The following is a 21,633-nucleotide window of genomic DNA, read 5'->3' as shown; positions in this document are numbered from 1 at the left end:
CAGGAGTGCTGAGAATGGTATGTCTCCACCATTGGCATCTGTACCTCTCCATCGCAGGTTTGGACCAAGATTAGGCGACTCTGTGGATATCAGACCCCCGTCAGTGCACCTGGGCCTTCCCTGAATGTAGCAGTCTGTACTGAATCAGACACGATTGCAGAACTCTTAGTAGAGCATTATGCTCAGAGTTCCGCTTCTACGAATTACCTGCTGGGCTTCTGCTCCCTGAAATAGTGGTTGGAACATCGGAGCCTTTCATTCCATACGTGCTACGCCAAATCGCACAGTGCTCCATTCAGCGAGTGGGAATTCCAAAGTGCTCTAGCCGCTTGCCCTGATAACGGCTCCTGGACCAGATCACATTAACTATCAGATGCTCTGACACCTCTTGGTGGACTGCCAGCAACATCTCTTTGACCGTTTCAACTGATCTGGGTTGAGGGTGAGTTCCCATCACAATGGCTGGAAAGCATTGTCAAGCATCGTCATACCAGTTTTGAAACCTGGCAAGAACCCACTGGAAGCGGACAGCTACCGCCCCATTAACCTCACCCATGTTCTGTGCAAGATGCTCAAATGCATGGTGAGCCGGAGATTGAGTTGACTACTTGAGTCTCGAGGCCTTCTGGCTCCGTCTCAGGCTGGGTTCCGAAAGGGCCACTCTGCCACTGATAATCTGGTCTGCCTTGAGTCTGCCATCCATATGGCCTTTGCCCGCTGTCAGCATCAGGTTGCCATCTTTTTTACATGGCGACATCAAATGGGGTCATGGGTGGGGTCTCAGGGGCCCGCTCCCAATTTTTATTCAAAATTTTCTGTCGCTTCGTTCCTTCCACATGCAAGTTGGTTCCCCCTATAGTTCCTCCCAAGTCCAGGAGAATGGGGTCCCACAAAGCTCTGTCTTGAGTATGTGCCTCTTTTTAGTTGCTATCAATGGGCTCGCTGCAGTTGTGGGAATGTCCGTATCAGCTTCTTTGTATGCTGACGACTTTTACCTGTACTATAGCTCCGCTGGAATTGCAGTTGCTAAACGGAAGCTGCAGGGCGCTATCTGCAAGGTGCAGTCTTGGGGCGTAATGCACGGCTTCCAGTTTTCGGCGACCAAGACTTGTGTCACGCATTTCTGTCGGCGTCGCCCTGTTCACCCTGAGACAGGGCTTTATCTTAATAGTGAACCTCTTGCTGTGGTGGAGACATATCAGTTTTGGGGATTGCTTTTTGATACCTGGTTGACTTGGCTCCCTCATATTCAGCAGCATAAACAAACGTGCTGGCGGCATCTTAACGCTCTTCGCTGCTTGAGTCACATCAGCTCGGTGTAGTGACTCCCTGAGTGGCTTACGAACTATCGACCAGTGTTTCCTCGCTCTTGTCTGGTGATGGCTATCCAGGATTCCATCCATACTCTTGCCCGTTGTGGGCGCTCCGTGGTTTTTATGTGAATCCCGGGTCATGTCAGCATCCCGGGTAATGAATGTGTTGACACGCTGGCCAAACAGGCTATCAGTGCACCAGCCCTGGAGATTGGCCATCTGGAATGTGATCTCCAGTCAGTATTGCAGCAAAAAGTCCTTGGTATTGGGGTGATGAGTGGCGCACCCTGCTCCCTCCCCCCCACCCCCCACCCCCTCCCCAACAAACTTTGGGTCATTAAGGAGACTACAGGTGTGTGGCACTCCTCCTTGCATGCCTCTTGCAAGGACTCAGTTGTTCTCTGTCATATATTGCGCCGCGAGAACCCACCTCTATGTCACTGTGGATCAGCGTTGGCAGTGGTCCACATCTTGTTGGCCTGTCCACTTTTAACTGTGCTCAGGCAGACGTTTGCACTGCCTGATACGCCCCCTGCCCTCTTATCGGATGATGCTGCAATGGCAGGCTTAGTTTTGAGTTTTATTTGAGCAGGGGGCTTTTATCACCCGATCTGAGGTTTTGTCTCTTTTTTTGTGTTGAGTCTGGTCTTTGGCCTATGGTTTTAGCTTGAGGTTTTTAGTGTGTCTCTTGGTGGTTGGCTTTTTGGTTTTTTGTTTCCATTCTCGGCCAACCACTGTAACACTCTGTGTGTGTTTAATTCCTCTTTTCTGGTCTTTGTCTATGTCTTTCTTGTTCTATGTCATCCCTTGTCATCTCTGTTGCTTGTTTTTCTTCCTTGTGGGTGTTTCATTATCATGGAAAAAGGGACCGATGGCCTTTGTAGTCTGGTTCCTTCAACCCCACAAACCAACCAACCAACCAACCTTCTGTTGATTATGTGTAATGTGTAGTCACTTTTAATTCCTTTTTCATCTTCATGTTCTATGGTTCGGACATAGGCTTGTATGACCAAAGTTGTTTTCTCACTCAAAAAACAAAACAAACAAAACATTCCTAGTCTTGGGAGACTTCAATGCCCATAACCCTTTGTGAGGTGGAACGGTGATCACTGGCCATGGTAAAAACATTGAAATTTTTCTGGCACAACATGATCTTTGTTTCTTGAACTCTGGTGCCCTGACGCACTTCAGTGTGGACGTGGTCATTGATCTCTTCTTTTGCTGTCCTGTCTTCTACTATTTATCCACTGAATGGCCCATGATGACCTGTGTGCTGATGACCACTACCCGATCTTCCTGTCCCTTCATCAGCATTGCTCCCCTGGACTCCTGCCCAGATGGATCTCCATAATGCTGACTGTGATGGGTTCACCTCTGCTGTTGTCCTTAGGTCTCTGTCACAATGTCGTTTTGATGCGGCTGTTGGCAGCTATTCTTTTGGCAGTCAACAGGCCATCCCCTCTTTCTTGGGATTCCCTCACTGGAAGGTGGTACTCTGGTGGACCCAAAGATTGCTGCTGCCATTATAGATTGTAGGTGGGCTCTCGAGTGCTATAAGTGGCAACCTTCACTGTATCACCTCATTGCCTTCGAATGGCTATGTGCCCATGTTTGCTACCTCATAAAACAGTGAAAGTAAGAATCCATGAAACAGTACATTTCCACCATAGGATCATGTACCGCTCCATCACAGGTATGGGCAAAGATAATCCAACTCTATAGTTTACAGTCCCCTTCAGATGGGCCAAATATGTCCTTAGATGGTACCATTTATTCTGATCCAGACACTGTCTCCGAGAGTTTTGCTGAGCATTATGCTTACGCATATGCATCTGAGAACTACCCACCCCGACTTTCAGCTGATGAAACAGTGGGAGGAGCAAATGTGCTTATCTTTTATGATCCACAACCTGGAGCCATATAATGCTTCTTACAGTGAACATGAACTCTCCAGTGCCGTTGCCCGTAGCTGTGATATGACTCCAGGGTCAGACTGCATCCACAACCAAATGCTGAAACATCTCTCAGTGAATTGTCAGCATCACATCCTTGTCCTCTTTCATCAGTTCTGGAATGAGAGTGAGAAAGTTCGATATTTCCAGTGCTGAAACTAGATAAGAACCCCCTCAATATGGACAGTTATCGCCCAGTTATCCTTACCAACATTCCCTGTAAGTTGCTTGAATGCATGGTGAGCAATAGGCTTTGTTGGCTCCCTGACTCTCGGGGCCTTTTGGCTGTATCTCAGGATAGTTTTCACAAAGGCTGCTCCACTACTGATACGTTGGTTTACTTGGAGTTGCCAGCACCTCATTGCTGTCTGTTTCGACCAACAGTAGGCTCATGACATGACACGGTGTCACCACATCCTTACTACATTACATGAGTGGTGTCTCCAGGGTTCACTCCCAATTTTTGTCAAGAACTTCATGTTGAAGCATACATTCCAGGTTCAAGTGGATGCTTCACTCAGTTACCCCCATATCCAAGAGAATAGGATCCCACAGGGGTCTGTACTAAACATCCCCCTATTTCTGCAGATTATTGATGGTCTAGTAGCAGCTGTGGAGTCTTTGGTATCGCCCTCCTTACATGCTGACAAAAAAAAAAAAAAAATGATTTAGCTAAAGTCTTGAGTGAAAGTGCTTAACAATTTGTCTCTTTTCCTAATTGTAATGATGATGTGCCAATTTCTAGGTGATGAGCTGGAAGGTGAGCCCCTGGCATACCTCTTGGAACGTGATACATCACAGCAGCAGCCACGTGTTTCCACCGTCATGATCGAGCGCCTACACACCAATGAGAAGATTCGCCACATGACAACAGCTCGCATCGTCACACCTGCACGGGAGGTGCCCGGTGAAGTGTTGATTGGCGAGAGCTGCATGTACTTTGTTGCAGACAGTGACTGCTCATCGGCATTGTCAGAGGTTAGGACCATACTTGGTGGACACCTGTGTTCATTTTTCTGCCAGTGTTATACAGATCTGAGGCAATGACAACACCTGAAAGACTCGTACACTTCTCAAAAGGTGTCACATTTATATTAGATTGTATTATTATTCTTAGTCAAAGCACAGTGTCTCCTGTTGGTTAGTTCCATATTATTTTCTCTTCTCTCTTTACTCATTCTGCCATGAATTGCAATAATGACCCTTTTAGCAGACTCTTTGCTGTTCCCTCATTTTTATCTTTTATTATATTTACAATATTATTCAGACATTAGACCTCCACTGCTGGATAAAGGTGACTTTAGGATTTTTTGTGCATCATCCTCATCCCCCCTCTCCAACTCCCCCCCCCCCCTCCCTCCCCTCCCGTACCACACCACACCCCAGTTTTGAGATATCATCATTCATCTTCCCTGAGATAATCACCTTTATTTTCTTATCTCTCAGAGTTCAGCAATGGACATCTTGAGTTCAGTTTACATTAGTGACTTGTATGTACCATGAGGTCATAACTGTGATCTCTTGCTGTGATGTCGAACAAACCAGTTTTACCAGAATAGTATGCTGTGTCAGTGAAACATGTGGCAGCATGATGATTGCGTTATGCCACATATTTCTCAAACAGTGATTCATGTTTGACAACATCCGATTCTCTCTCTCTCTCTCTCCCTTTCCCTTTCTCCTTCTCTCTCCCCCCCTCTCCCTCCTCCCCCCCCCTCTCCACTCCTTCCTGCCCCTCTCTCCTTCTCCCTCCTCCCCTTCTCCCATCATCCCCCCTCTCCCATCCTCCCTCTCTCCCTCTCCCATCCTCCCTCTCTCCCTCTCCCATCCTCCCTCTCTCCCTCTCCCATCCTCCCTCTCTCCCTCTCCCATCCTCCCCTCTCTCCCTCTCCCATCCTCCCCTCCTCTCCCTCTCCCATCCTCCCTCTCTCCCTCTCCCATCCTCCCTCTCTCCCTCTCCCATCCTCCCTCTCTCCCTCTCCCATCCTCCCTCTCTCCCTCTCCCATCCTCCCTCTCCCTCTCTCTCCCTCTCCCATCCTCCCTCTCCCTCCTCTCCCTCTCCCATCCTCCCTCTCCCCCCGCTCCCTCCCTCTCTTCCCCCCCCCGCTCCCTCCCTCTCTTCCCCCCCGCTCCCTCCCTCTCTTCCCCCCATTCCCTCCCTCTCTTCCCCCCGCTCCCTCTCTGTCTTTCTCCCCCTCTCCCCTTTCCCCCCTCTCCCCCTCTCCCTTTCCCCCCTCTCCCCCATTCCCCCCCTCCCCATTCCCCCCTCTCCCCCATTCCCCCCTCCCCCATTCCCCCCTCTCCCCCATTCCCCCCTCTCCCCCATTCCCCCCTCTCCCCCATTCCCCCCTCTCTCCCCCTTTTCCCCTTCCCCCCGTCCTCCCCCTTTCCCCTGTCTCCCCCTTTCCCCCGTCTCCCCCTTTCCCCCTCCCCCCTTTTCCCCTCTCCCCCCATCTGCCCCTCCCTCCCCATCTGCAGGATGGTGTGGTGGGGCAGGAGAGAGAGAGAGAGAGAGAGAGAGAGAGAGCAACAGCAACAGATAGCTGTACAGTAGAAGAGAGACTCCATTGTCCTCATTTCTTTTATTTTTTCCTTCTGGGAATCTCCGTTATCATCATAACATGTGTTATCTCTCAATTATGATCTCATACACAGCATTTCTTACTGATGGGCCAGTGTTTAGTCCTTCTTCTTCTCCTTCTCCTGGACTAGGTGATATCAGTTGCTCCATTGAACAAGGTCCAGCCATCTCTTCCAAGGTCAAGGATCAGATCCCATGGTAACACAAGTTTCTGAACCATATCTGGCATTAGAATTGTACAAAGGTTAATCATTAATTCCTGGGCAGGCACAGCATTTTTCATAACATGACTGGCCATGTGATTCACTTCGTACACATGTAAATATGTCGGTCTTTATGTTACCAAGCTAAATGCATACGAGCAAAATCACAGTTAAATCTTAGTTTAACTAAACAATGATAAAATAAACTTACATAATATGAGCTAAAGTACTGTTTAATTAAATGATAAGTAAATAAACTTTCATTATGTCACTTTGTTGCCATGGACAGAGGTACCACCCATTAATGACCCACTCGAAGCATTAAACAGCATAGTTGCATCAGGTTCCACACAACCACGTATTTGATTGCTATTGTCTCGTAGACAACTGCCTCATTATGGGATTGTGCTGCTACCTCGTACTCTGGGTCATTTTCTTGCATAGATCATAAATTTTTTCTCTCTTAGCTTGCTGTTTATTTTATATTAACTGGAGGATGAGAGAGGGAGGATGGGAGAGGGGGAGGATGGGAGAGGGGGAGGAGGGAGAAGGAGAGAGGAGCAGGAAGGAGAGGGGGAGGGGGAGGAGGGAGAGGGGGGAGAGAAGGAGAAAGGGAGAGAGAGAGAGAGAGAGAGAGAGAGAGAGAGAGAGAGAGAGAGAGAGAGAGAGAGCTTGAAAACTAAAATGTCGACAGGAGTAGATATGGTGCTGGTAACTATCACAATGGAGACCATTCCACAGACTACCAGGCCGTTAGCATACAATGCCAATTTATCATCTAGTGAAAGAGAGTTCCCTGAAAGATTGTAAACGTCAAAAGTAAATAGCTCTTTTAGCCATTCTTCAAAATATTAAAAAAAATTATAAAACACTTACTAATTCAATATCCAAATAACCATAAATATTATTATTAAACAGTAATACCGTATTTACTCAAATCTAAGCCGCACTTTTTTTTCGGTTTTTGTAATCCAAAAAACCGGCTGCGGCTTAGAATCGAGTGCAAAGCAAGCAGAAGTTCTGAAAAAATGTTGGTAGGTGCCGCCACAACTAACTTCTGCCGTCGAATATATGTAGTGCTACACAGGGAAGCTTTGTAGGCACAAAGATAAATACTGGCGCCAAAACCTCTGTGCCAGTAAAAAAAAAGGGTGCAAGACGAGCTTTTTTTCTTCGCCCCGAGTTTCGACCACTGCATTTTCATACATTATCCAATGAAGTAAATACAAATTCTGTATTGTTCATCTTTGAATGTAACAGAATTTCAATGTACTACGAAAATCTGACTGGCAAGACTGTTTGGGATGTTTGTCAATATGGCCAACTCTACATTCTCAATTTTTTCCTACCTGTGAGAAGAGATGGTTGCTAATAGGAACCTGATGAAATGTGAATCACATGCAGTAGTCTCTTCACCATAAGAATAATATGAATATAAACATTTTGCCACGTATTTTTCATGTTTGCTGCTATCTCATTTAAATCCTGTCTGCCTAATAAACTACGAAACTAGAGTGAGACAACAGCAAACACGGAAGAATATACGTATCGTGTCATGTTTATATTCGTATTATTCTTATGCCTAATAGTGATACAGTCAGAAATGAAGCACGGCAACTGACTAGATTTTTAAACCTAAGATGACTCTAATTTCTGTGCAGAATTTGATGTACTAAAGAAGTGGCCGCAAAGATTTTTCAAATGGAGAAAAATGTTCACCTAACTCTCATTTAGAACATGTTCTATCATACGCAGTCTATTATTTGGTTCTTGTTGATCATTATCAAAGAAAGCAGCAGCGTAAGTAACAACAAATAGCTGTCTCTTGCCATTGTTTCGCTAATGAGACGATTCCTCTCTTTCTTTTTTTTGTAAGCGGCGATAGCGCGCACAAAAGCAAGCCATGCCGCGACAGGCCGTAAACACGCACTATCAGAATGCGACAAACAATGCATGACACAGTACAGTAATGAATTTTCAGCTTAAGAGTGACGTAAACACCTATAACAAAGAAAACGGCAATTATCAGATCGAAGCAAACTAAGCAATCGATTCAAACCAGAAGAAGCACGTGACAAAGGAAGGGTACCCGAATAAATACGGATGGAGCACCTGACGCATAGCAATGGCTACCTGGTAAAGCTTAACTGCTATACTTACGACTCGAACCAAACTACTGTAGCTGTATCGTCATTCATTCGACCTAAATTGTGTCTCATATTACAATGGACCAACTTTGTTTCGATTTGGAGGTGCGGCCTAAAACTTTTCTCTCCCCTTGAATTCCGAGTCTAAAATAATTTTTTTTTCCTTTATTTCGAGTCTCATTTTTCAGGTGCGGCTTAGATTAGAGTGTGGCTTAGATTCAAGTAAATACGGTAAGCTTGGCTTTCAAGCAAGTATAAACACAGAAACAGCAGTAATGTCCTAGCCTAAACAAATAACCGGAAATCCAGAGGGGGTGGGGATTGTACCTACAAAACTGAACACAGATTGTAGGACTGGTGTTACCTTAGTCCACTCATAAAATTGGTTTTGTTTCAGAGGGGAAACATTTGGAAAAAGATTGCATAATCTAAGTACCGCATTATTTCTTATCTATGTGAGTGATATTCACAGCCCAAACAGTGCTGGCCAGTGTCGTTCTATTCCCACTGATACTAGTGTGATGATAAGTGCCCCAAAGCAGTTGCTGCATACAGCTACTGATAAAGTCTTCAAGTGTATTGGCTCTTAGTTTGGTTTTAAATGCAAATAAAACAAATTGCATGCATCTTGGAAAAATAATTCAAATTGTAAATCTAGATGTGGTATCTGGTGACAAAGCCGTAGACAGAGTTGCAAATTTTCTGGGGATTCATGTTGATGGAACTTAAACTTTAATAACCATGTAATAAAAGTTGCACACAAAAATCAATTCAGTCCATTTTGCTCTTATAATTACCATAAATGTTTGTATATCAAAATCTTCCACGATGGCATATTTTGGCTATTTCCATTCTCTTGCACTGTACAGAATAATATTTTAGGGTTCCACTTATTCACTACTTGCCACCTAAAACCAATTCTTTTCATTACAGAAGAGGGCTATCTGAATAACACACAGTTTTCTTTACATACACTGCAAACCCATACAGAAGGCTTTTCCCCACAGCTTTGCTCATGTACGCATTCGATACATTTATCAAACTATTGTAAAGATGACATGTTAAGTTGCAAACAGCTCAACTCACTCACACACAATTAGCTTTTGGCCACAGCCTCATCAGAAAAGAAACACAAACATTCATTCGCATAAGAAAGCACGCCTTACACACACATGACCACCATCTCCAGTAGCAGAAGAAAGGACAGCTGTACACAATACACAACCTCAAAACAAATCCTGACCTAATCATCCTAGCTGCAGACAAAGGTTCTACCACTGTTGTTATGCATTTTAGTGACTACCTGGTGGAAAGTCTTTGCCAATTTTTGACTCCTCCATGTATAACCTCTGCCAGAGTGATCCCATCCCAGAACTCCAACATAAATCTCCAATCCCTGCTTTAAGTCCCTGCTCAAAGCCTTAGGTCCTTCCCAGAACCTCTCTCCTGAATCCATTTCCCTCTTCACCCCTATGATATCTTGCGCACCCACAATGTACGAGTTCCCCAAAATCCATAAATCGAACAATCCTGAATGCCCTGTTGTGGCTGGTTATTGTCTCTTCAGTGAAAGAATTTTTGCCCTCATTGACCAACACATCTAACCAATTGCCCATAATCTATTCTCCCAAGTCAAAAATACCAACCACTTCCATCACTGACTCTCCACCATCCCCACACCTTTACCTCTTGGATCCCTACTTGTCATTGTTGACACCACCTTCCTATATACCAGCATCCCTCAGTCCATGGTCTTATCATTACTGAACTCTACCTTTCCCATTGTCCTCCACACTCCAAACCCACTAACTTGTACCTTATACACCTTACTAACATCATTCCAACTCACTACTTTCCCCTTTGAAGGGAAGGTATACAAACAAATCTGCAGCACAGCCACGGGCATCGACATGCCTTTGTCCTATGCCAGTATGCTTATGGGTCATCTAGAGGAGACCTTCTTAGCCTCCCAAAATGCCAAACCCCTAGTTTTGTTCAGGTTCATTGATGATATCTTCATGATCTGGACTCGGGGCAAGACAACCTATCTTTATTTCTTCATCACCGTAACACTTTCTCCATTCACTTCATGTGGACCACATCAATCCAGCATGCCACCTTCCTGGATGTTAACCTACTCCTTTCTGATGGCTCTATCCACACCTCAGTCCACATTGAACACACGAGCCACCAGCATTAGCAACTTTTGGACAGCTATCATCTCTTCCATGCCAAAAAATTCCTCCCATACGGCATGGCCACCCAGGAGTGGTGTATGTGCAGTGACAAGAACTCCCTGCCTAGTGTTCTGGGGGTATCATCAAGGCCTTCAGAGACAGTCACCACCACCAGACCTATTCAGTAAACAGATCTCCTTTACCATTTCTCCTCACACTGCCAGTCTTTTCACCATCCCTAAGAACCAGCTGCAAAAGAGAGCCCCCTTCATCAACCAAAACTGCTCTGGGCTGGAACAACTGAATCACATCCTTTGCCAGGGCTTTGATTATGTATCATTAAGCTCCAAAATGATGGACATCCAACCCAAGATACTTTCCACCCCTCCTACAGTGGTTTTCTGTCACCCACCAAACTTCCACAAAATCCTAGTCCATTCCTTTGCCACTCCCAATCCTAGTGCCTTGCCACAAGGATCATATCCCTGTTGAAGACCCAGGTGCGAGATCTACCCAATCCACCCACCCAGTACTTCCTATTCCAGTCCTGTCATGTACACTTATTTTATCCTGTTAAGAGGCCAAGCCACTAGTGAAAGCAGCCATGTTATATAGCCGCTGTGTTGCAGTCATTGCACACATATTGGTATGACCACCAACCAGCTGTCCACCAGGATGAATGGCCATTGCCAAACTGTGGCCAAGAACAAAGTAGACCACCCTGTGACACAACATGCAGCTGAACATAACATGTTTGATTTCAAAGGCTGCTTCACTACCCGAGTCATCTGTATCCTCCACTCTACCATCAGGTTTTCTGAACTGCAAAGATGGGAGTTATCCATACAACACATTCTCTGATCCTGAATTTATTCTGGCTTCAATCTGCAGTAATGTACTGTCTCCACACCCTCCACCCAACAGATTCCACCTGCTCTGTCCTATTGCCTCCTGCCTTTTTTTTTGTTTTTTGTTTCCCACCCTCTTCATGTCCCACACTCTGCCAACACACCTGCCCATCTTTCCCCACTCTTCTCATTTTGCCCCCCCCCCCCTCTCACACCCTTCTTCCCCTGTCCCTGCCTCACAGCCTCCCAACACTGTGCCTTTTGGCAGTCTAGTCTCTACACACTCTGTCATACAGCACTCCTCCCCCCTCCCTCCCCCCACTATCCCTTTTTTTTCCCCACCTCCTCTAGATTGCTGCTTCCTTTCTATTTGGCAGTTGCATTCTGTTCCTAACTGCCAGAGATAGTGGTTGTGTATTCATAAGGTGTGCTTGCTTATGTGAATGAATGTTTGTGTGTGTTTCTTTTTCTGATGAAGGCTGTGGCTGAAAGCTAATGTGTGAGTGTCTTTAAGTCTGTCTGCAACTTAACGTGTCATCTTCGCGATAAGTAGCAGTATGTCCTTTTCTTACAATGTTAATCTTTTGACACACATATTTCAGACATATCCTCCTTCCTCCCATCTCTCTGCCCACCTCATCGTCCCAACTCTATGTCTCCATCTCCTTCTTACCACTCTGTGTCTCCAACTCCTCCTCATCTCTTTGTCCATCTCCTTTACCCCTCTCAGAGACCACATCTTTCCCCCCCCCCCCTCCCCCCCCCAGTCCATATCTGCGTGCCTGCCTGCCTTCTTTCTGTTCATATCTTCCTGCCCCTCTTCCTGTTCCACCTGGCCACTACCCCTTGACCCCTTCCACCTGCCTCCTGCTTCTCCCCCCCCCCCCCCCCTCAGTGTATATTTTTACCTTCCCTGTCCATTCCCACCTTCCCCAACTCCATGCCTAGCTTGTCTGCCCCCCACCCCCACCCCCTCTCTCTGACCATCTCCTCTGCTCCCCTCTCTCTGACCATCTCCTCTGCTCCCTCTCTCTGACCATATCCTCCTCTCCCATTTCTCTGTTCAGCTCATTCCACCCTCTGTCACTATCCATCTTCTCCCTTCCCATCTCTCTGCTCAGACATGCCAATTTGCGGGTGCAGCCCCTGCAAGGCATATTAATGCTGTCCAGGCAACATGATTCCTTCTCTCTCTCTCTCTCTCTCTCTCTCTCTCTCTCTCTCTGTTTCCTGCTCCCTACACTTTATGTCCATCCCGTACACCTCCTTACTGTCCTTTTCCTCCTCCCTCTTTCTCAGTCCACCTCATCCTCCACATCTCACCATTCGTCTCCTTCCCCCATCTCTTTGCTGAGCTGAACCTGTCTGCACATGTACCCCTTGCAAAGGTGGCTGATAATGCAGGTTGATACTACTCCCCCACTATGCTCCAAACCAGAAGACCACGACTGACTCTGGCTACAATGCTGTCAATATTAATCTAAACCTGTACCCCATATGCGATGCTAGCTGTCTCCACCAGTTCAGCCAGCCACTGAGAGGAATTGAGAATGGACTCAGAGCCAGAACAACAAGCATGATGTGCAATGAAAAGAGCCACTATGTGCAGCCAGTTGCACACAGTGCATTTGATTGCAACCGACAGAGACCTCTCGACATCTTGGATGAGACCTACCAGCAAGCATACCTAGTGTTCACTGACAGTCTTTTGTGACCTGCCTACTATTTCTCTGAGAGACTCCATTACCCGTCTAACATTTGAGCTTCCAGTGGCTAGCATACGTGCTCTCTGCACTTCTCCAGAATGGGCAAGGCCACTGGCCCAGCAGGAAAGGCTTCACAGGCTGCCTCAGATGCATGTTCTCATATCTTTTGCTAATGTGTAATAAGCCACCCACGTGGCTGAACATAGTTTTATGAAAAACATTAGGCATCAGTAGATTTAAAATTTGGACGGTATAAGTTATTAGCTTTATGCTGCTATTTTGACAACAAATCCACGCAATATTCCTGTTGGTCAACTTGCAAACTAAGATTTAAGTTCTTTAAAAGTCTCCTTGAAAATGCACAAGGTTTTCTGATAGATAACTGCTAATTTGTATTTACTGAAAATTTTCTCAGTGTTATATTATTTTGGACAAATAAATATTTTTCTCCTCAATATTTTACTTCAGTGAATATGCATTATTTTTTTTTTTTTTTTTTTTTTTTACAAACTTCAGGAATATCATGGGCAGTATGTTGGAATGGTTGAACTCCTATTGAAGTCAGGGGAAACAAAGAGTGGTTATAACAGCAAATGAAGCAATTATTTCTCGGACTGGAAGATAGTTTGCGAAGGGGTGCCACAAGCTACAACAGTGGTCTGCATCTGTTTCTGTTGTATCTAATGACTTGCCATTAAATACAGATGTTCATTCAGACTTTGTTGCAGATGACAGCTCAGTCCTCATTGAAAATGATATCCTAAAAATAAATCACAGATAGTTTACAAAATATTGTAGAAGACCTGGAATCCTGGTGTCATCAAAACTGAGTGAAATAGAATGTAACGAAACTGAGATAATCCAGTTTAGAGCTATTTCATCAGAAATTGTTGGAGTAAAAATAACTTGTAATGATCAGGAAATGACTGAAGTAAGCCATGTGAAGTTTTGTAGGCTTAAATCTGGACAAAAGGCACATGTAGACTTCTTAGAAAATAAACTGAGGAAGCTAGAATTTGTAATGTGTGTTGTATTTGGTACCATTAAAATGTGCACAAGAAAGGTAGTGTACTATGTCTACTTCAAAATCAACCAACAACACTAGACTTTTAATGCTTTAAAATGAAATCATCAGAAATGTGTGGGGCCCAGCAAAGAGATTCGTGTCTTCCACTATTTAAATATTTAAGAATACTAAACATTCTTTCTCTATGTGTTTATGAAATTTTGATTTTCGTCTTAGATAACCACCATACACTTGAAATTCATCATTTCAAGAAGCACTCATCACAAAGATATTTTCAAATGTCCACCACACAGATTAAAACTTTATGCCCAGTCACAGCTATCTATGTGAGTAAAGATTTATTATAAACTAAAAGGCAGAGATATACCTAACATGGATCTTGGCTCACCAAAACAATGCTTGTATAACCTTTAAATAGATATTACTGCTACTGTTTGTAGAAGAATTACTGGAAGAGAATGTAACAGTTTCACCAAAAAGTTACATGTATTTTTAATTTAATAATGATATTGTACAGGATTTGCACATTGTATGTTTTGAGATAAATTACTTTTACATTTTATTAATATTAAATTTTGAGTATGAGCAGTTATATTTTTATTCTGTAGAAACATTTTGTAATCATTTTGGAACTAATGTACTGCCTTAAATTTAGTTTCTGTGAACGAACTATCAATATGAAGCAGAAATTTAGCATGGCAGAAATTTAGATGTGTAATTGAGAGGTAAGATTTCACTCACTGCTTGTGAAATTGTCATTGATCCTCATTTGTTTTCATCTAAACTTGTAAAATGTTTGTAACACGTATAATTAAAATCATCGGGACTAACTCAAACTTTTCTTGTATTCCAGTGGCAGCTATCACCCGATGAAGTTGATCTCTCTTCGACAGCGTGGAACTTCGAAGACGTGTGTGAAATTCACAACCGGAGATACCAGCTACAAGAGAGAGCATTGGAGATTTTCCTTTTGAATGGAAGAACATATCTTGTTGCTTTTCAGTCTTCCAAGGTTAGTGTGCACTCTTGCTATCTTGGTAGCTACCAGGTTTCCCTGCTTTTGCCACACCAAATATTGCTTTGTATGTGTGATAACTATGCCCTGCTATGTACTCATAAACTCTCCTCACTCAGTGTAACATAGCACATTTCCAATGTAGGTATGTAAGCATGTAGATGTAGGCAAGGGATTATTGTGTCATTCATATTTGTTGTTCTTTACAAATACCAGGAGAAATCCATCAGAGAATGAATAATGTGTATGGGACAGCATGTCTGTTGAAAACCATGTAGATGAAGGGTGCTTCTGCTTTGTGATAATGCATGTTCCCATATTGCAAATCCACTGGAGGTACTCTAGTTTACTTCTTAAAGTTTACCATTAGATATCAGTTTAATTTTTTGTCAAAAGTTATCCAAAACCATATTCTGAAATAGTGTCTTGTTTCTCCACTAGGCAGTGCCACAAGTTCCTCCAAAGCCGTAACACAACATGCACACATATGTAATACTAACTAATGTAAATCCACCCAATGATGGAGGTTTAAACCTTCGAAACGCGTCATGGGAAAAAATAAAACGGTGACTGGTAACAGTAAACTTGTTGTTTCATTTAATGTCAGTAACAGTCATGGTAAAGCCTAACCTAAAAATGTTCGCATTTAACGTATAATGCAGAAGTTACACCAACTTAAGTGGGAGATGATCAGGCATCTGTCCTATAGTCTTGATCCCTCCCCATGCAATTATCATGCATTTGGTCCCTTAAAAAAGGCCACGAAGTGTCGATGGTTCCTGTCGGATGAGGATGTGCAGCAGGGAGTGGTTTTTTACCAAACAGGTGTCTTCAGCCTGGTCTGTCAGTGGGATCATTGCTTTATTGCTCACCGTGATTGGTATACTGATTCTAGACTGTATGGCCTTTGAAAAGAACTTTTGGATCACCCCATATACAGAAATTAATAGTTCATTTACATTTTTCCAACCACAATACCAAACCTTTTTCTGCACTTGATAAGATAGAATCACCAGATGACTTTCCTCTGTGAGATCACTTACATTTTGATCTTGTTAAATGCCATTCTATGTACTTCTTATAACTACCTGCACATGTGATTATAACAACAGGGTGTATACTCCCCAGGGCAGCTGGGAAATCTGGGAAAAATGCAGGAATTTTTTAGAATTTCAGAAACTTTTCAGAATTCTGGGAATTTTTCATTCTGTTAGTTTTTTCAGTTAATTTTTGTAATTTTGACTGCTAAGAACTGATATGCTAACAAAGAATTTCACTTTAGCCTGCTTTTTCAGAATAATACTGCAGAAATAAAACATAAATGAGAGAATAACACCAAAATAAAACTTTAGTTACAAAGAAAATGTGCCCATTTATAACATCAATACACATTGCACACACAAGTTTCCGCAGACAGCAAAATGTGTCAAAGCCTTTAGGACAAAGCCCTTGCAATACTTCATACTAATAAATTGCTTTCGATGAGCATGACATCCCAACTGTTTACATTTGAAGGGTGCGGTGGAAAAGGGGCACATGCCAACAGATTATGCTGTGTCAGGAAATGGGAATTAAGGGAATATGATTTTGTATAGTAATGTGAACTCCTGCTGTGATACTAATGGTTATTAAATTTATTAGATGGTGTTTTGCAAATACTATTAAATATTAGGCCACTTTATTACAATTTAAAGTACAGAAAATGAAATCCATGACATGTAGACACATTACATAGCATGTCATTAATAATCAAACTCCCCATCAATGTTTTCCTGTTCCATTGTATCGTCACTACCATCACTTATCAGTGACTGATAAAAACTTGAATATATTGGAGGCACAAATTGCAGTAAACTTTGTAGGTCCTTGAACTTTGCTGCCTTAATTTGATGTCCATTTGGATACTTAGGAACTAAATGGCAGCCTGCAAGCTTCATAAATCGTCCATGAAACTTCTGTAAACTCTCTCTCTCTCTCTCTCTCTCTGGTTTCTCACTTTGATTGGGTGAATATTTGACGTATGCAGAATATTTGACATATGCAGAATATTCACCGCTCACTAATCTAAACAGCATTGAGTTTCTGATGTCTGCAGGCTTTCTGTCAACAGTAAAATTACGCTTGACGATACTGTTCATTATAGACAACAAAGACACAGAGTTATCTTTCTTCATTTCAACCACAATGAATGGGTTCTTTTGCTTGCTCTTTCTTATAAGTTCAGCCCATTTTGCTGGAGTGTACACAGCCTGTGTCTTTCTTGTCAGCTTCTCAATAACTCCAAAAACCCTGTCACATGGCAGGAACATGTGACCAGGGAGGAGAAATTTGTGCGCATCAACATCAAAACTCTTTTTATCTTGGAGGTACAACTACAGACCTAGGATAATATAGTTTTTATGGTGCCCAACACACGAATCACAATAAACGATGAGCCTTCAATGACATTCTTCCTTCACCATGTCTAAAGCCTTTTAAAACACAGCTAGCTACTTCTTTGGCCCCTCTAGATGCAACCTTCTCGGACCAACACACATCACTGCCTTCTCATCACTACAATGGTGAATACAGAAATTATATGTCCAAAGTTGTCTCATAAAATACTGTTTCCGTCGAAATATATGGTGTTGGCAGTGCTTGTTGTCAGTCCATGTACAAACGAGTGCATCCCTACCATCCTGTTTTGACTAATTTGAGTCACTTTTCAGAGCACTACATGCAGCTTCAGCTTTCTCAAGGTGTAGTTTGATGTCTGTGGATTCGGTGTTATTATGTGCCTTAGCAGAATCACAAGTACGACATGTATCACATGATGGCAATTTAAAACCAATATATTATTCTGTGGTGGAAATGGTTTCGTACACATGTGTTTCACTGGGACTTCGTCTGTATTTTTAAGATCTTCACAGTACAAGTGATACATTCCAGCAATCGAGTGAACAGAGATTATGTAAGATTCTGCATTCTACTATAATGTGATGTGTCCCTTGGAAATATTTCAATGTGATTTCTAACCTTATTTCTTCTCTCGTTGTCAATGGAATGAGGTCTATTAGAATGCTTGCCTCTTCTATCCTCTCTAGGTGTATGTACAGATACATGTGTTATAGATTCATGACTCGGCATCACATTCTTCATTGCTATGGACAGTCCTCAAACATTTAACAGAAATGGCTGAACAGCTAAAAGTGCAGTAATACACATTCCAACTTCAGTAACTGGAGTGTCACAACAGAATACCTGAAAGAAACAGTCCTCTGGCTTACTGTTGGATCCTTCCTGTTCTTCGAATACACTTTTTTGCACTTATTAGGCCACACTAATCCAAATAAATAAGCATTTTGCTTATTGTAATCTCCCAACCAATAAAACTCAACAAATATTTCCTCCTTCTGTTCTTCGTTCAGTGTTGATTATTTGCAGAAACTAGTTTTGCAGCATGGATCACTGGCACTATGAAACACTTTCTCTGGCACAATCATATATATATTATCTTCTTTTCCATTTGCTTTTTAACCTCTTCCTTTCATTATCTTTCCACTCATTCCTTTACGAATTCTTCTTCTTTACATGTACTGGTGCATTTTCTTCGTGAGTAACATTAATAGCAACACCTATTGCCACCATCTTGGAAACACATGAACAACATTTGAAAAATGCTTTCTGATTGGCTTTCTGAAACCGGTCAACCAATGAGACAAATCGACTCATGAGACACAGAGATACTGTTGGCATGGGCCTCTTTTCCACGGGGAATATGCCAGTCCTGAATAATAGCAGATATAATGTGCTGTCTTTAAAGGAATGAGCACATGCCACTGTGCTAGAAGTTCTCACCTGTGATACTAGATGGCATCAGCTGTCTTCCTGTTCCAAAATCATTGTGCAGGTGCCATGTGCCCCTTTCCCACTGGGCCCCTCATTTCTAACTGATCACTGGAAAATATTGTGATGGGTTGTTTGAGAAGCATTTCTTTCAAAGTAAATTTCCTTTCCTGCATGATGAATTATTTTATGTGTGTGAATGCGCAGAGAATTTCTTAAATCACAGAGCATTTGATTCTCATTCAAAACTTAACACTCAGAGGACTAGCCACATAGAAAAATTTTGGGCCCAGAAGACCCGGCACATTTGTGTTTGATATATCTTAGATGGTAACACTTGCTAAAGAAGACCAGTCCTCAAGGTTAGTTTTTCATACTTACTTTAGATCTTTCATAGATTACAATTTATGCAACAGTGATGGCAAAAAGTATAATTATCCAAAGTGTGAGGTTAACTCTTGAGTAATTTCACACATAATTGGATTTTCTGTGGGAATGTCAAAACACTAGACAGGACATGTATTCAGCTAGGCGATTACAAAATTTTTGGTGCACACCAGTGAAAGTTATAATCGTGCTTGTCAGAAATATTTAGCTGCTGCAATTTAAGCTGTGTTCTTGGGATCCTGCCTAATGACACACTTGGTTGAAAAAAGCAAAAAACTGTTTGACAACCAATATTATATGTGAAAGCTTAACTTTTGTTGTAGCTATACTGAATGTATATTAATTTAATCATCAACTTTTCATATTTGTGTGCTTGTGCTACTTAAGAGTGATATTGCTATTGGCTGGCTACATCACGTGACGTATACTCTGAATATCTGCTATCATTAGCTGGTGAGGTCACATGACATGAGCTACGACAGGCTGACAAAAGCATATCATGCAGGGCAATCTCGATTTCATTGTTTTGGAAGCTATTGTGCTGTAAAAGGTGGAATTCCTATTTATACTTTTGTAATATAAAAACATGCAGTGTGCATGTTGCTGTGCATTAAATATCTTTTCAAAACGTATTGTTTTTTGGTGAGTTTTCTTTCCTGATGTGCAAGGAAGTTTCTTGCTGCTTGTAAAACTTTTACCATTCAATGGGTTGACAAGTTTTACAGCTAAAAGGGGAATTATATTGTCACTTAACGTAGGTGAAACATGCTTTCACACGGGGTATAGTGTATTTCCACCCAGGAAAAAGTGTTCTTTAAACTGGAATATCCACAGACTTTTTTCCTTGTAATATACATCTTGAATAATGAGAATCTAATAACTGAAGAGCCAACTTTTTTGTGAGCTGGATGACCAATACTTTTTTAAAAAAATTTCTTGGAACTCAGTCCACAAAGTGAATCCTTCCAAATGAGATGTTTCCCAGTTGTCAGGATCCCCTTGTGTATAGCTCGGAACAAAATTTGCTTTTTTGTGTCGTCCCAACACTTTGATAATGGTTTTGAAAATTCTCTAAAAATCCTCTTTCCAGTTTAAATTTTGTGAGTTATTTATTTTAATTTGTCCCTGATTCTAAACAAATGTTTCTAATAATTCTATCGGGGCCTCAAGACTCTCATTATATTTCTTGGGTTTATTATTTTCCTTGGTTTTGAACACTTCCTTCTTTAGTCAGTTTTTTATCCAATTGCCAAGGGCAGTTGCACAATTTCACAATAATTATTTGAGTAAAATAGTTTATTCTTCTCAAATATTTTGATTCAGTAACCATTCTTAGCAATTTTTGTCCAATGCTTCTTCCTTTGTCAATATGATTTCTTACATATTTTGAGTGACGATTACATTTCCATCAATAGGTGAAGCTGCATCCCACACTAGGGTTTTCCACAAATGTGGTAGTCCATTGGACATATTATTTCTTCTACCTTTTATTTTCTTGACTGTGACATCTTGTATCATTATATCTGACTCATATCCAACTACCCTTCTGCAGATGTTGACATAAGCTATACTGCAGCTATAATCTTAAATAATGCAAGAAATCCATCTTGAATTCCTAAACCATCTGTTGATTCTTCAAGCAGAAGTTGTCATACAAATTATAATAAGACTTCTTGTCACTATTAACATTCAATGCTACAGTGCTGTCATATCTTAAGGATGCACATTGTCCCTCAGCATGACTCATCAGATGCAAACAAAAATAACAGTGTCTCACAATATCTGTGCTCTTACTTATGACACATTGTTTTATAGTTTTCATTTATGAGTATTATGCATTTTCATTTACGACTATCATTCTTTGGTAAAAAGGTGGGATATGCGTCACTTCTTTGGAGTGGTATGTATCACTACACAAGAACTAGAAAAGACTTTGATTATACATCAAAGATTTGTGTACATTGTCTACAAAACATCATAAATTGCTGTAAAAAAATTTTTTATTACAGTTGCACTTATTAAATAGATCAGCACCTCAGTGATAGTTACGGGGCTGGGAGTGATACATGATTATTGGAAAAGCAACTTCATTCATAGATTACCATACAAATTGTAACTTAATTTTCACTGTGTGCAAAGCATGATGCCAGGTTGTAAAAACAATAGTTAATCAAGCAGTGGTGATTATGTTGTTTACATTATTCCACTTTAACTAAACTTCCATAAATTTATGTAATAATGGTATAAATTATACTTGCATAAAACATAATAAGTGAATAGTCACAGCGAGAGGACAATAAAAGTTGCAATAAGTAGCTTTTATGTACAGAATACAATGTGAATCTGCTTGTTTACTAAAAAATGTGTATGATAATCTTAAAATAATTCATCCTGATCTGTTACATTGCAACACACACACACACACACACACACACACACACACACACACAA

The 21,633-nt window shown here is 42.0% G+C and overlaps 1 protein-coding gene across 1 annotated transcript in view; it reads left to right on the top strand.

The window, feature by feature from the left end:
- Positions 1-21,633, top strand: part of LOC126416782 (lysosomal-trafficking regulator) — a 603,504-nt gene that overhangs the window by 498,358 nt on the left and 83,513 nt on the right. The window contains exons 43-44 of the mRNA XM_050084644.1: positions 4,011-4,243; positions 14,809-14,967. Of these exons, the coding sequence (XP_049940601.1) occupies positions 4,011-4,243; positions 14,809-14,967 (392 nt within the window). The remainder of the gene's footprint in view (positions 1-4,010; positions 4,244-14,808; positions 14,968-21,633) is intronic.

Source organism: Schistocerca serialis, chromosome 8 (genome assembly GCF_023864345.2).
Source record: "Schistocerca serialis cubense isolate TAMUIC-IGC-003099 chromosome 8, iqSchSeri2.2, whole genome shotgun sequence".
Classification (NCBI taxonomy): Eukaryota; Metazoa; Arthropoda; class Insecta; order Orthoptera; family Acrididae; genus Schistocerca; species Schistocerca serialis.
Note: the sequence above shows the minus strand (reverse complement) of the source record. Positions and strands in the feature narration are given on the sequence as shown.